General features: G+C 45.2%; 1 protein-coding gene across 9 annotated transcripts in view; it reads left to right on the forward strand.

Moving 5' to 3' along the window:
• Positions 1-15,473, forward strand: part of LOC115138044 (neuralized-like protein 4) — a 37,417-nt gene extending 21,944 nt beyond the window's left edge. For 2 of the 9 annotated variants that reach the window (XM_065025433.1, XM_065025437.1), the window contains exons 11-30: positions 1,397-1,482; positions 1,682-1,844; positions 2,046-2,256; positions 2,386-2,477; positions 2,581-2,659; positions 2,852-3,027; positions 3,342-3,470; positions 3,567-3,712; positions 3,854-4,072; positions 4,300-4,398; positions 4,659-4,802; positions 5,652-5,822; positions 5,984-6,142; positions 6,749-6,928; positions 11,304-11,397; positions 11,498-11,605; positions 11,725-11,869; positions 12,191-12,303; positions 12,545-12,719; positions 12,957-15,473. In XM_065025433.1, the coding sequence (XP_064881505.1) occupies positions 1,397-1,482; positions 1,682-1,844; positions 2,046-2,256; positions 2,386-2,477; positions 2,581-2,659; positions 2,852-3,027; positions 3,342-3,470; positions 3,567-3,712; positions 3,854-4,072; positions 4,300-4,398; positions 4,659-4,802; positions 5,652-5,822; positions 5,984-6,142; positions 6,749-6,928; positions 11,304-11,397; positions 11,498-11,605; positions 11,725-11,869; positions 12,191-12,303; positions 12,545-12,719; positions 12,957-13,161 (2,894 nt within the window). In that variant the 3' untranslated portion in view covers positions 13,162-15,473. The remainder of the gene's footprint in view (positions 1-1,396; positions 1,483-1,681; positions 1,845-2,045; positions 2,257-2,385; positions 2,478-2,580; positions 2,660-2,851; positions 3,028-3,341; positions 3,471-3,566; positions 3,713-3,853; positions 4,073-4,299; positions 4,399-4,658; positions 4,803-5,651; positions 5,823-5,983; positions 6,143-6,748; positions 6,929-11,303; positions 11,398-11,497; positions 11,606-11,724; positions 11,870-12,190; positions 12,304-12,544; positions 12,720-12,956) is intronic. The other 7 variants (XM_065025436.1, XM_065025438.1, XM_065025435.1 and 4 more) reach the window with 6 other exon arrangements.
• The last annotated feature ends 244 nt before the right edge of the window (positions 15,474-15,717 follow it).

Raw genomic sequence — 15,717 nt, forward strand, 5'->3', positions numbered from 1 at the left:
GTGTCACCAGCAAAGCACCGTCACACCTCCATGCTTTATGGTGGGAACAACGCATGGGGAGATCATCTATTCACCTACTTTGCATCTCACCAAGATGTCACGAACCGGCTCAAAGCCCGTAACAAAGGGAGACAACGTGGAGATAAGGAGTAGCAAAATATGTATTTATTAACTAAAGCAACTAAGTATAATATACAATGGTGTGTGTAATCAGTAATCAGTAGTGTAAGTGAGTGTTTTGCATGCATGAATGTGATAATGCAGGGTGATGAAAGGTGCCAAAGCAAACAAACAAACAAACGGCCACCAAGAACCACAACACAATCTACAAAGGGTGTCTGCATGGAGAGAGTCTTCTCCATGAATGGGGAAGTGGTGTATTTATCCTGGGAGACACCGGGCCCAGGTGTTTCCCATGTAGCTGACGACCCTCCCAACTCCGCCCACCAGCATCCTAATAAGGAAATAACAGAGAATACGGCAGACAGAGTGGGAGGGTCGTCACAAAGACACGGCAGGTGGAACCAAAAATCTAAAATTTGGACTCATTAGACCAAAGGACAGATTTCCACAGGTCTAATGTCCATTGCTCAAGTTTCTTGGCCCATGCAAGTGTCGTCTTATTGGTGTCCTTTAGTAGTGGTTTATTTGCAGCAATTCGACCATGAAGGCCTTACCCACGCAGTCTCCTCAGAACAGTTGATGCTGAGATGTCTGTTACTTGAATTCTGTTAGGCATTTATTTGGGCTGCAAATTCTGAGGCTGGTAACTTTCTAATGAACTTAAACTCTGCCGCAGAGGTAACTCTGGGTCTTCCGTTCCTGTGGCAGTCCTCATGAGAGTTTCATCATAGTGCTTGGTTTTTGCGACTGCACTTGAAGAAATGTTCAAAGTTCTTGACATTTCCCTATTGACTGACCTTCATGTCTTAAAGTAATGGACTGTCGTTTCTCTTTGCTTTTTTGAGCTGTTCTTGCCATAATGTGGACTTAGCCTTATTTGGTAAAAGACCATCTTCTGTATCCCACAACTGATTCGATCAACACATTAAGAAGGAAAGAAATTCCACAAATTTTACTTTTAACAAAGCACACCTGTTAATTGAAATGCATTCCTGGTGACTACCTCATGAAGCTGGTTGAGAGAATGCCAAGAGTGTGCAAAGCTGTCAAGGCAAAGTGGCTACTTTGAAGAATCTCAAATACAGAATGTAATGTACTTTTTGTTTCTATTACTACATAAAATTCCATATGTGTTATTTCATAGTAATTATTTCTTCACTATTATTCTACAATGTAGAAAATAGTAAAAATAAAGACAAACATTGTAATGAGTAGGTGTGTCCAAACTTGACTGGTACTGCAGGTTGACTGATGTTCTGGTTTTGTGTCCCAGGGACTTGGATGATGACAGGAAACGGGGTGATGCACAACGGAACCACCATACTGGACGAGTACGGACACAACCTGGACCGACTCAAAGTGAGTGGGAGACATACTTTACAGTCGTCCTTAGAATATTCAACTCTACCCCACCCTCTCGCTCTGTCCTGTTCCTGCTCTGGTCTTTCACTCCTTCTCAAGTCACCATCAGCACTTACATGTTATCGTACTTATCACCTGTTGCTGTGTGGTTCATCTCTTTCTCTCTGACCACTGTCATCTCTGTCTCTTTATCCAGGCGGGGGACACAGTGGGCGTGGTGCGGAAGGAGGACGGGAGCCTCCACTTCTTTGTGAACGGGGTGGCACAGGGCCCGGCGGCTTGGAACGTCCCACCCAGTGTCTACGCCGTGGTGGACCTCTACGGCCAGGCCGCACAGGCAACCATCATGGACGACGTGGGTGAGCGGGGGGGATGGAGGAAGGTTGTTGTTAAAGGTGCCTAAGGCAATTGCAGAAGTTTCTAGTGTGTCAGATCAAAAAAGTTTTGGAACCACTGAAGACAATATTGAAGACATGGAATGTGTCTGTAGATGGTATGTGAATATCCTCCTCCAACGAGCTTTGCCTCAACAACCATCCTCAAACATTTCTCCCCTCTAGCAGACCTCCCCCCTCTCCCCGAGGACAGCTCGGAGGGCCCCACCGTCATGTCGCCCAGCAGCCCATGCTCGGTCGCCGGGGGCAACAGTGCCAACGACCTGCGCTTCCACCAGCTGCACGGCACTAACGCGGTAATCACCAATGGGGGGCGCACCGCCCTCAGACAGAACTGTCGATCCGAGTTCAACGACGCCATCGTCATCTCTAACAGGTCAGTGTGACGCGCACACACACACACACACACACACACACACACACACACACACACATCTCCAACAGGTCAGAAGGTCGACACACATCATGTGTTTGTGCGTGTCCTGACTGTGTTGTCTGTTGTCAGGTGCCTTCGAGACGGAGAGCTCTTTGAGATAGTCATTCAGAAGATGGTGGACCGGTGGTCGGGGTCAATAGAAGCAGGTAAGATAATGGCAGGTAAGGCGTTTCTATTTTACCCCTCTCGACCTTCTCACACAGCCCTATCCACACACACAGCAGTGGAGTGATACATGTTTGTCCGTGTGTGTGTTCTGTCCAGGTGTGACTGCTATCAGGCCAGAAGAGCTGGAGTTTCCCAACACCATGACGGATATAGACTACGATACCTGGATGCTTAGGTAAGGGGGGGTCTGTTTTGTGTCTGTTTCAGTGATTCTAAATGAATGATTTTGAAACAGATTAGATTTATCCTACTGTTGTATCCATTTGCTACAGTGGATTTCACTAAGAAGCATCTAAGGGAATATCTTCCTCTGCCTTGTGCATGAAATAAACCAAGTTTCATTTGAACTCCCTCTCTAAACCCTCAGTGGCACCGCCATCATGCAGGACGGCAACACCATGCGTAACAACTACGGCTGTGACCTGGACACTCTGACCACGGGCAGTAGGATCGGCATGATGCGCTCGGCCACCGGCGACCTTCACTACTACATCAACGGTGTGGACCAGGGGGTGGCCTGCACCGGGCTGCCGCCAGGTAAAGGTGAATGGAACCAGTGATCATAAACCTGTTATTACGACCCCATACATGGGCAAGGGGTCGGGGACAAAAGGCTCATGAACTGATTTTGAAATGGAGCTGATGGGTGTGTACTATGCACCTTGTAGCTAGATGGTAGAAGTGTCTCTGAATAAATCCACCTAACAGCTCAAATCTCACTGCTATTTTGTTTAATATTTCAACTTGTATCTACCAAGGCTAGTCTCACTGAGATCTTTGTCAAGCATCTACACTTTCCAAATATATGGTGAACTTGGACAACCCCTCTTTCCTCTCTCCCTCCCTCCTTTCATCAGAGGTGTATGCGGTGATAGACCTGTATGGTCAGTGTGTCCAGGTGTCCATCACCAGTTCCTCTGGCCCTCAGGATAACAGTCTGTGTACCAGCAACATCACAGAGAGGAGTTTCCCCATACACTCCCCAGGTACTGACCGCGTGTGTGATTTTTCTCTCAGGTTATGAATCTAAGTCGTGAGCCTGTCTGTCGTTCAACGTCTCTCCTTCTTCCTTACATGCGTAGTGGCAGGCGTGGCCCACCGGCTCCACAGTAAGCATGGTAAGAACGTGGTTCTACTGGGAGAGGGCTGCCAGGCCGTCAGGGTGGGAGGATACGCACACGGCATCGTCTTCAGCGCCAAGGAACTCAAAACAGACGAACTGTTTGAGGTGAGTAGTGCTCTGTTATCTACCCAGACGCAATCAGATCGCTCTATTTTCATAACACTTGAGTCATCCGTTGTCTTGTATATGCACGCGCATAACATTCACTATTGACGTTGTAGTATTGTCCCCTCCACCCACCTCCAGGTGAAGATAGACGAGGTGGATGACCAGTGGTCTGGTTCCCTCCACATGGGTCTGACCACCCTAGCCCCTCCAGAGCTGCCCTCCTGCCCCATGTCAGGCCTGTCCCCCACCCTCACACAGCTCCGGTCCAAGGTCACCTGGCTGCTAGCCGGGTCAGAGGTCAGACGCAACGGGCTCCTGCAGAGACAGAACTACGGCGCCTCCCTGGACAGACTGACGGTGAGAGACAGGGCGTGGGATTCCAAAGCTCTGTTGAATCAATACTTTGTACTTATTTTGTAATTTGTTGCACAGAGGGAAACAATGAAAGAGGGGGAGGGAACAACTGGTTGGGATTGAAAGATGGAGACTACAAACATTAGTGCATATGGAATGGAAAGACTGATTGTGATGAATAGATAAGTAGGTACTATATATGATGCCTGAGTTGTATTGCGTGTGTCTAGGTGGGTAACCGCGTCGGGGTGAAGAGATGCAGCGATGACACCATGCACGTCCTTATCGACGGAGAGGACATGGGACCAGCTGCCACCGCTGTGGCCAAGGTACACACACTTCATGAACAACAGTTCTCTCATACACACGTCATACGTGTTCAATTCACACGCACAATTGTCTTCCTATCCTTGTGGGCACCAAAACATTGATTCCTATTCAAAATCCTGTTTACTTTAACACCCTAGCCCTAACTCCTTACCCTAATTGTAAACCTAAGCCTAAAATTGCCTATTTCCTTGGGACCGGTGAAATGTCCCCACAATTTTCCTTGTTTTACTACCACCCCACCTCTCTCCCCTACCTATAGAACGTGTATGCAGTGTTGGACCTGTATGGTCGTGTGACAGCGGTGTCCATCGTCAGTTCGTCAGTGCTGGAGGACGCAGGGAGCGTCAAGGCTCCCTCCCTCTCCTCAGACAGCTGTAGCGAAGGAGAGGAGGACCGTATGCCGGTGAGACACGGGTGTGGGGATGGAGGGAGAAGGGGGATAGGAGGAAGGGGGGGACCGATGGATGATATGCCTTCGCCGGGATCTTTAGTGATTATAGCTTGACAACAACAATGTTAGACTTTGTCTAAAGTAAGAAAATGTGTGGAATTTTTATTTCTCCACTTTTGTCATGCAAGCATCTCAAAGTACAGTAGGAAACCTGAAATTGTGCCATAGGTGGTTAAATACACTGTGTACAAAACATGAGGAAACACCTTCCTAATATTGAGTTGCAGCTCCTTTTGCCTTCAGAACAGCCTCAATTCGTCGGGGCATGGACTCTACAAGGTGTCAAAAGCGTTCCACAGGGATGATGGCCGATGTTAACTCCAATTCTTTCCACAGTTGTCATGCTGGCTGGATGTCCTTTCGGTGGTGGACCGTTCTTGACAGACACGAGAAACTCTTGAGCGTGAAAAACTCAGCAGTGTTACAGAAACCAGTTCGCCTGACACCTACTACCATACCCTGTTCATAGGCACTTAAATATTTTTATCTTGCCCATTCACTCTCTGAATGCCACCATACACAATCAATTTCTCATTCTCTCAAGGCTTAAAAATTCTCCTTTAACTGATCTCCTCCCCTTCATCTACACTGATTTGAAGTGGATTTAACAAGTGACATCAATAAGGGATCATAGCTTTCACCTGCTCAGTCTGTGTCATGGAAAGAGCAGGTGTTCCTAATGTTTTGTACACTCGGTGTATATATGTGTGAATTGATCTAAGGCAACAGAAGTTTAAAAAAAAATTAAAAAACAGTTTTTAATCTCTCCATCTCTCTCCTCCTCCTCTCTCCATCCTCCAGGTTGAGGGTGGTGAGCCGGCCCTGGTGCCCAACACAGTCATGGCCTTCCTGGAGAACCATGGGAAGAACATCCAGCTGTCCCATGAGAACCTGACGGCGGCCCGTGTCTCCAGCTACAACCAGGGCCTCCTAGTCACAGCACAACCCCTGCCCCGACAACAACTGTTCCAGGTACTGTGTGTGAGTGGTGGGGTTAGGGGTCTGTCTGTGTCAGGATTTGATTGGGGTAGCCAAGGGGGTGTTTAATTGTTGTATAATACACATAATATTTTATACTGCGTTCTGTCACCATAGTTTGTGAATGACATTTTTGACTATCAATGTTGCCATAGTTTCAGATCGACCGCCTGAACGCATCGTGGACGTCGTCCCTGTCGCTAGGGGTGATTGGCCACTCCCCAGACCGCCTCAACTTTCCCTCCACTGCGTGCTGTCTGAAACGCTCTGTGTGGCTGCTGCAGAGAGACTCTGTCTTCCACAACTCACTGAAGGTACTGCACACACACACACACACACACACACGTCAGTGTTTCCCCTATGTTCATTTCGCAGTGGCACACCGCCGCTGCGAAGTCATTGCCGCCACTGCAAATACAATTTGTATTTTTAAAAAAAAATTTAACATTCTGCCAAGATGAGCTTTTAAGATCAGAGTGACGAGGTACTACAAGTTCCATATCTTCCTCATTCTCATCAGATCATCTGCGAAACCTCAAGGTAACTAGCTAACGTGCTTGTTATCCTGGAAGTGTAACCAACCTTATTAAGATACAGGAACCTTACGCCAGTGAAATAATTTTTGCGGTTAATATAGAAGTGGCTGGTGATGTTGAGATCAAGATACAATTCAACTGTCCTTGAGTTTCAAAGAAAGAGGGCATTTTTTATTTTCATGCATTTGAGTTGGGGGGAAAAAGTCGCCGTACGTTTTGTTGTACGACTGTGAGAAGGTCCCCTCCACTATCTCTGCCACAGCTACTGAATGAAGTCCTAGGGGAAACACTGCGCACACACTCAAGGTACAGATAGCAAGACCAACACAACACAAAGCTTAATGGAGTTCTCTCTTTCCCTCCATCACTTCTCCTCCCCATCAGATCTGTGAGAACTATGGTCCTAACCTGGACACATGTCCAGAGGGTACAGTCCTGGGTCTGCTGGTGGATGGGAACAGCTGTCTGCACCTTTATGTGAACGGTATGGACCAGGGAGTAGCAGCCCAGGATATCCCTACGCCATGCTACCCCCTCATAGACCTATACGGACAGTGTGAACAGGTACGTCTGTCCCCCCACACCCCTATTCAAAACCGTCAGAATAATTTTAGAGGTCGAGGAAGTTAAGAAACGAATACCTGGAAAAAGAAAGCTGTTGACTTGTTTTAATGGTCTTAAACAATATCTTAACCGCCATCGATAAGAAACAATACTGTGCAGCCGTATTCATTGATCTGGCCCATCGGCAGACTCGATAGCCTTGGTTTCTCAAATTATTGCCTCGCCGGATTCACCAACTACTTCTCTAATAGAGTTCATTGTGTCAAATCGGAGGACCTGTTGTCCGGGCCTCTGGCAGTCTCTATGGGGGTGCCACAGGGTTCAATTCTTGGACCGACTCTCTTCTCTGTGTACATCAATGATGTACCTCTTGCTGCTGGTGAGTCTCTGATCCACCTCTACGCAGACGACACCATTCTGTATACTTCTGGCCCTTCTTTGGACACTTAACAGCCCTCCAGGCGAGCTTCAATGCCATACAACTCTCCTTCCGTGGCCTCCAATTGCTCTTAAATACAAGTAAAACTAAACACATGCTCTTCAACCGATCGCTGCTTGCACCTGCCCGCCTGTCCAACATCACTACTCTGGACGATTCTGACTTATGTGGACAATTACAAATACCTAGGTGTCTGGTTAGACTGTAAACTCTCCTTCCAGACTCACATCAAACATCTCCAATCCAAAATCAAATCTAGAATCATCTTCCAATTTCGCAACAAAGCATCCTTCACTCATGCTGCCAAACATACCCTTGTAAAACTGACCATCCTACCAATCCTCGACTTCGGCGATGTCATTTACAAAATGGCTTCCAATACCCTACTCAATAAATTGGATGCAGTTTATCAGTGCCATCCGTTTTGTCACCAAAGCCCCATATACTACCAACCACTACGACCTGTACGCTCTCGTTGGCTGGCCCTCGCTTCATACTTGTCGCCAAACCCACGGGCTCCAGGTAATCTACAAGACCCTGCTAGGTAAAGTCCCCCCTTATCTCAGCTCACTGGTCACCATAGCAGCACCCACCTGTAGCACGCGCTCCAGCAGGTATAGCTGCCTGGTCGCCCCCAAAACCAATTCTTACTTTGGCCGCCTCTCCTTCCAGTTCTCTGCTGCCAATGACTGGAATGAACTACAAAAATCACTGAAACTGGAAACACTTATCTCCCTCACTAGCTTTAAGGACCAGCTGTCAGAGCAGCTCACATATTACTGTACCTGTACATAGCCGATCTATAATTAAGCCCAAACAACTACCTCTTTCCTTACTTTATTTATTTATTTATTTTGCTTTGCTGCAGGAGGAACTGGTGCACTTCACAAAATAGATGGCATCATGAGGGAGGAAAATGATGTGGATATATTGAAGCAACATCAAGACATCAGTCTGGAAGTTAAAGCTTGGTCGCAAATTGGTCTTCCAAATGGACAATTACCCCAAGCATACTTCCAAACTTGTGGCAAAATGGCTCAAGGACAACAAAGGAGTGGCCATCACAAAGCCCCGACCTCAATCCTATAGAACATGTGTGGGCAGAACTGAAGAAGCATGTGTGAGCAAGGAGGCCTACAAACCTGACTCGGTTACACCAGCTCTGTCAGGAGGAATGGGCCAAAATTCACTCAACTTATTGTGGGAAGCTTGTGGAAGGCTACCCGAAACGTTTGACCCACTTTAAAGACAATACTACCAAATACTAATTGAGTGTCTGTAAACTTCTGACCCACTGGGAATGTGATGAAATAAATCATTCACTCTACTATTATTCTGACATTTCACATTCTTAAAATAAAGTGGCGATCCTAACTAAGCAAAGACAGGGAATTTTTACTAGGATTAAATGTCAGGAATTGTGAAAAACTGAGTTTAAATATATTTAAATGTATTCGGCTAAGGTGTATGTAAACTTCCAACTTCAACTGTATTAGGCGGTGTCAGAGGAAAGCACATAAAATTGTCAGGGACTCCAGTCACCCAAGTCATAGACTGTTTTCTCTGCTACAGCACGGCAAGCGGTACCGGAGTGCCAAGTCTAGGACCTAAAGGCTCCTTAACAGCTTCTACCCCCAAGCCATAAGACTGCTGAACAATTAATCAAATGGCCACTGGACTCTTACATTGAGCCCCCATCCATTTGTTTTGTACACTTCTGCTTCTCTCTGTTTATTATCGATGCATAGTCATTTCACCCCTACCTACATGTACAAATGGTCTCTAACCTGTACCCCCCCGCACACTGCCTCGATACCGTATTAGAGTTCGACCGATTTTATGATTTTTCCAACGCCGATACAGATTAGTGGAGGACCAAAAAAAGCTGACGCCGATTTGATAAAATAAAATGTATTTATTTGCAATAATGACAATTACAACAATACTGAATGAACACTTATTTTAACTTAATACATCAATAAAATCAATTTAGCCCCAAATAAATAATGAAACATGTTAAATTTGGTTTAAATAATGCAAAAACTAAGTGTTGGAGAAGAAAGTAAAAGTGCAATATGTGCCATGTAAGAAAGCTAACGTTTCAGTTCCTTGCTCAGAACATGAGAACATGAAAGCTGGTGGTTCCTTTTAACATGAGTCTTCAATATTCCCAGGTAAGAAGTTTTAGGTTGTAGTTATTATAGGAATAATAGGACTTTCTCTCTCTACCATTTGTATTTCATTAACCTTTGACTATTGGATGTTCTTGTAGGCACTTTAGTATTACCAGTGTAACAGTATAGATTCCGTCCCTCTCCTCGCTCCTACCTGGGCTCGAACCAGGAACAAATCGACAACAGCCACCCTCGAAACAGCGTTACCCATGCAGAGCAAGGGGAACAACCACTCCAAGTCTCAGAGCGAGTGACGTTTGAAACGCTATTAGAGCGCACCAGCCTCATCTCGGGAGTTGATAGGCTTGAAGTCATAAACAGCTGCTGGCAAACGCACGAAAGTGCTGTTTGAATGAATGCTTACGAGCCTGCTGGTGCCTACCACCGCTCAGTCAGACTGCTCTATCAAATCATAGACTGAGTTATAACATAATAACACACAGAAATACGAGCCTTAGGTCATTAATATGGTAGAATCCGGAAACTATCATCTCGAAAACAAGACGTTTATTCTTTCAGTACAATACGGAACCGTTCCGTATTTTATCTAACGGGTGGCATCCATTAGTCTAAATATTCCTTTTACATTGCACAACCTTCAATGTTATGTCATAATTACGTAAAATTCTGGCAAATTAGGCGGCCCAAACTGCATATACACTGACTCTGCTTGCAATGAACGCAAGAGAGGTGACACAATTTCACCTGGTTAATATTGCCTGCTAACCTGAATTTCGTTTAGCTAAATATGCAGGTTTAAAAATATATACTTCTGTGTATTGATTTTAAGGCATTGATGTTTATGGTTAGGTACACATTGGAGCAACGTTACGCACCGCATCGATTATATGCAACGCAGAACACGCTAGATAACTACACATGGTTGATGATATTACTAGTTTAACTAGTGATTATGATTGATTGGTTTTTATAAGAAGTTTAATGCTAGCTACAACTTACCTTGGCTTACTGCATTCGTGTAACAGGCAGTCTCCTCGTGGAGTGCAATGAGAGGCAGGTGGTTAGAGCGTTGGACTAGTTACCTGTAAGGTTGCAAGATTGAATCCCCCGAGCTGACAAGGTAAAATTCTGCCGTTCTGACCCTGAAGGAGGCAGTTAACCCACTGTTCCTAGGCCGTCATTGAAAATAAGAATGTGTTCTTAACTGACTTGCCTAGTTAAATAAAGGCGTAGGGAAAAAATCGGTGTCCAAAAATACCGATTTCCGATTGTTATGAAAACTTGAAATCGGCCCTAATTAATCGGCCATTCTGATTTAATCGGTCGACCTCTACCCCGTATATAGCCTCGTTTTGGTATAACTTTTTATCTTTTAAAAAAAAAAAACTTTTGTTTATTTGGTAAATATTTCTTGAACTGCACTGTTGGTTAAGGGCTTGTAAGTAAGCATTTCACTGTAAGGTCTACACTTGTTGTATTTGGCACATGTGACAAAGTTTGTTTCAAGACTCAGTCCTACTCAGGACCACTTTTAGATCAGTAGCTAGAATTTCTAATCTGCTAGTCTTTTGCTCTATGACCTTTTAATCCTGAAATACCTCCATCTGGCTAACGTTAAACATGGAACAGTCATAATCTCATTTAGACGCTCCGTCCTGGGTAGGTATTTAACTGCGTGATCCCAGCCCTCCCACCAGACTGGTTTAATAATCTCAGTTACCTGGCCTGGGACTACATAATCTGTGTGGTACCAGGGGCCGAGAGAATTCAGTGACACCCTCTGATGTCGTTGTCGTGGCAGGTTACCATAGTGACCAACAACGTGGCGACCGTGGGAGGAGAGGGCATCAAGGCGCGTTGCCAGGGCGACATGGAGAAAGCGGACATGGTTGATGGTGAGAGGAGGAGAGCATGATGACTTTGGCAGCTATACAGACCCTTTAAATCTGTGGCTCTGGGCTGAAAAAATGCTAACCTTTGACATCTGACCTCTAGGGATCAAAGAGAGTGTTTGCTGGATGCCCCATCCAGAGGTCAACCCCAACAAGACCTGTGAGTACCAGGCCCTGTGCTCGCGCTTCAAGGACCTGCTGACACTGCCAGGTGAGGAACACACACGGTCTTTGTGTACTGCCTTCTCGCTCTCTGACTTAATCGTAACTTCTCCCGTATTTAGATTTTCTCTCCCTCCCTTTGCCCCCTCCCCCTATCATCTCTCTCAGATGGTTACTTCAACGAGGATGCCAAGTATAACCTGTGTTACTGTGAGTCGTGCCACAAGCTGCGGGGGGACGAGTCCTACTACAAGAGAGGGGAGCCCCCACGAGACTACGCCCTGCCCTTTGGCTGGTGCCGCTTCGCTCTGAGGTCAGAAGTTACAGACAGCCAATCAGTGGGCTTCAAAAACCTTCATCCAATCACACTGTAGTGTGAACTATGTTCAACCAATCACTCTTAACATCAGTGACGGTGCTCTTCAAGTCCAATTAATCAGCATGAATTAGTTTCATTTGGTTCAATTAACAAATTACATAATTACTTATTTTTCACTTTGGTGGGAGAAGGGGAGAATGAAAGTAAAAAATAGTATACAGTAAAGCTTTGAAAACTGTCTTTGAGTATCAATGTCATAGGACTCTGGTAGAGGGGTTATCTAACATCTTGGTGTGTGTGTTCTCCTGCCTGCAGGATCAAGCCCCACTGTGATGTGTCCAATTCGTTTAAGCAGTGGCACATAGCCTACCACGGCACCAGCGTAGGGGCCCTCAGACGCACACTGGACCATGCCCAGCTGCTCTCTGGTACGACACAACATGTATTTCCTTATCCACTTTTGGACCAACAAACGATTGTAAATTGACCACAGGTTGCTTATTTTGATGAGCATATCACCTCAAACTGTTGTGTTTCTCTCCGAAAGCAATGACCGCATTTCTAGCCTTTTGAAAAACATGGTTGATTTCCAGAACCATTTCCACTCATGATTTAAAGAATGTTGAGGGTGTTGTAAATTAACTAAACCGTGTTGTCTTGGTGTTTCAGGGACGTCGTCCATCTTCTCTGTGTCTCCGGTGAAGATGGAGGGTCCTAACGGCTACAGTGAGCCAGAGGAGAACAGCAGCAACAGCCTCCCTGACAGGGACAGGGAGGTTCCCCGGGTTCAGCTGTCCCCCACCATGCGCTACTCCGGCCTGGAGATGTTCGCCCCCAAAGTGCAGTACGTGTGTCACTCACTAGCACTGTTTTCTACCCTGTCTTTCTCTGTTTTCTCTCTCATCCTCTTCTTTCTCTCTCTCATCCTCTTCTCTCTCTCTCTCATCCTCTTCTCTCTATCTGCCCTTTGCTGTTATTCAAATTGAAATGATTACTGTCTTGTTCTTTCACTGTCTTGCTTTCATTCTTCTTCCCATGACTCCTGATCTCCTCACTCGGCCCTTTCACTCTCTCCCTCCAGATTCCGGGACCCCCGTTCTCACTGCTGTCACCAGGCCCAGGTGGGTTTCCAGGTGTGTGTCCGGCCGGGCTCCTATAAGGTGGGGCCCCAGACCCTGGGAGCCATCGAACCCCTGGATCCCCGCTTCAGCAACACAGAGATCGAGTGGATCACCAAGGATCAGGGGGGCACCCTCCTCTACGGCCTGCTCATACGGGTGGAATGATAGTGGGAGTAGTGAAGAGATTGTTGGATTGAGAGAGAGGGGGAAAGGGAGCTACTCTCTCCCAGCAGTGCCTCCAAAACTACTACTTCTCCATCAACCAAATTACAGACTTTGGGAGTCTTTGGAATTAGGGAATTTCCCTCCTGTTGCTGGGCGGTTTGTTGATTGACGATTCAGCATTGTTTTGTTTGTTTAGGACAAAGTTATTATTATTATTTTTATTTGTTTGTTCTCTGACACTTTTAACAGAGAGGGACTAGGGTGGATTCAGAGAAGAACAACCAGACAGACACTGCCTGCACTTTGTTTTGGACACTTAGTGGGTGATTTTTATTTTTAAATTTTAACATGTATTTTACATTTTTTTTATTCGTCATAATACAACACTTGTTTTTTGTCACAGCCATTTTTATTTTAGCGCGGTTTTGTCTTCCCGGTCTCTGTTGTTCCCTCCCTCACTCTAGCTTGTTTTTTTTATCAACCCCTTTTTACCCCAGACTGATCACTCTCCTCTTCTCAAGTACGGAGGGATGGTTCTCCTCAGTTCTCCTGTGAAAAGGCTGAGTGCACAACCCGAAACCGGTCCTGTTGCATTCCAAGACCTGGACCGTTTGTTGAACCACCTCGCAACGTCGACCGCCACACGGTCACTGGCTATTGGATTATTTTTTTTAAGCGAAAGACTTAACCGCAGGTCAGAAGGAAATTGAGAAAAAGAGCATTAGATCAAACAAGGAAAAAAGACTGGAAAAGAACCGTGAACTGAAGGACCTGAGAGCACCTGTAGAGGGAGGAACTCACAAACTGGCGCAAAATGTTTACAGGTGTAACACTAACTGCACTGATCTGAAAACACGGGATAGGTGAAAACGATCAGGTGGCTGTTGCCTAATGGGAATTTACTTTCACCCGTTCAGTTCCGGTTCATTCATATCAGTGCGGATGAGGAGAGGAAGCCATGAAGGACAATAGAGATGGACACTAACACCACCATCAGAACTAGTGGGAGAGACATTTTTAAATGTTTTTTCAACCGGCCAATCTGGCCGTTAAGCTTCGTCTCCCGAATTCTCCCCTATCACTGCTTTACCCCGTGTCATATTCACTTCACTGGAGATTAGAGGGATTCTACACATGCTTTGTAGAGGGAATACCAGGGGCGTGTTCAGCAGGGAGAATCCTTTTTGAAAGGAGAGGTTCTACCGGCGCTTGTCCAATGCACAGTTCTGTTGCAAAAAGTCATTCTTACAGTGTGCCCTACTGAACATGACCTCGATGCATAAAGGCCCAGGCCCGATTTCCATTTCAACTAGTGATCGAAATTGGCCCGGACCTGAAGATCTATCCACATTCTCTCATTTTCTATAGCTAGTTCAGGAGGAAAACGTTGTGGATTGTTGCAGATAGAAATGTCATGAATGGAGTTGACAGAATTATATACCAGAGAGGCATGTTTGTTCTAATGGTATTTCTACCTGAACTTTCCACAACGTTGTGCACTGCTGAACATGCCCGTTTTCTCACATTGTTTACAGTGGTTACGTTTAAGTCTCCCTCTCTGATCCATCCATTCTGTCATCGTTTACCAGGGAGGAATGTTCAGAGCCAATCACATCATAGGGGTGTGGCTTCACCCTGGCGTGTTCATGCAAAGACTCTTGGTAAATGGAGTCTTTTTACGAAATGCAGGCCCTGATGCTGGAGTTTACATTGCGAATGTGATTCATTAGGGTTTTTGTAGTCCGTTTACGTTCTACCTGTCTGCTTCATGTTAAAACAAACTCCCTCTATTTTACATAATACATTACATAGATTAACACAGGGGTTCATTAATTCCTGATTAAAATATTCAGCAATTTTTTTTTTGTATGTGGACAGCTCTTCAAAGCGTATCTTTTAACCATTCTGTTTTGTTTGGCAACAAAATAATCTGAGATACTTACATATTACATACATCACTACATGCATAAATAACCCCGCCATCTTGCCAAGTCATTGTTTTGACAAAAAAGGTGAGGAAAACAGTGGTATCGAGTCAAGATTCAAGGTTGTCGACTTTCCTCACACAAAACTGTGTGTAAACTAACTTATTGCAAAGGTGGGGTTTGAAAAAATGTACTTGCAACGTTCAATCAAAATGTGAAAAATATATGGGGTTGTTTAAAAGCCCAGTGCTGCTTTTTACGAGAATGAATTTGTATTCTTTTCCCCCCTTTTTTGTTCTGTATGTTGCATTGTACAGGCTGTTACATAACATCATCTTCTTCATTTGTAAAAAAAAAAAAATGAATAAACCAATACAGTGCACATTATGACTGGATTGGCTTCATGTGTTACTCCTTTTAAGGCGCTTCTCTTGGTTCCTTTAAAAAACAAAATTGGGGTATAATTTCTTTCTCCAGTCACTGACGTGTCATTGCAGTGTTGCATGTCCTCAATCACACCTTTTTTCAAAAATATTTATAGGACTGATTCCTTAATGCCAATAGTTTTCTTTCAGCTTTCAAAAAAAACTGGCGGATTTGCAGGATGTGTTTTTATAACTCGTTCAAGTGC

This window comes from Oncorhynchus nerka, linkage group LG12, assembly GCF_034236695.1.
Source record: "Oncorhynchus nerka isolate Pitt River linkage group LG12, Oner_Uvic_2.0, whole genome shotgun sequence".
Taxonomy (NCBI): Eukaryota; Metazoa; Chordata; class Actinopteri; order Salmoniformes; family Salmonidae; genus Oncorhynchus; species Oncorhynchus nerka.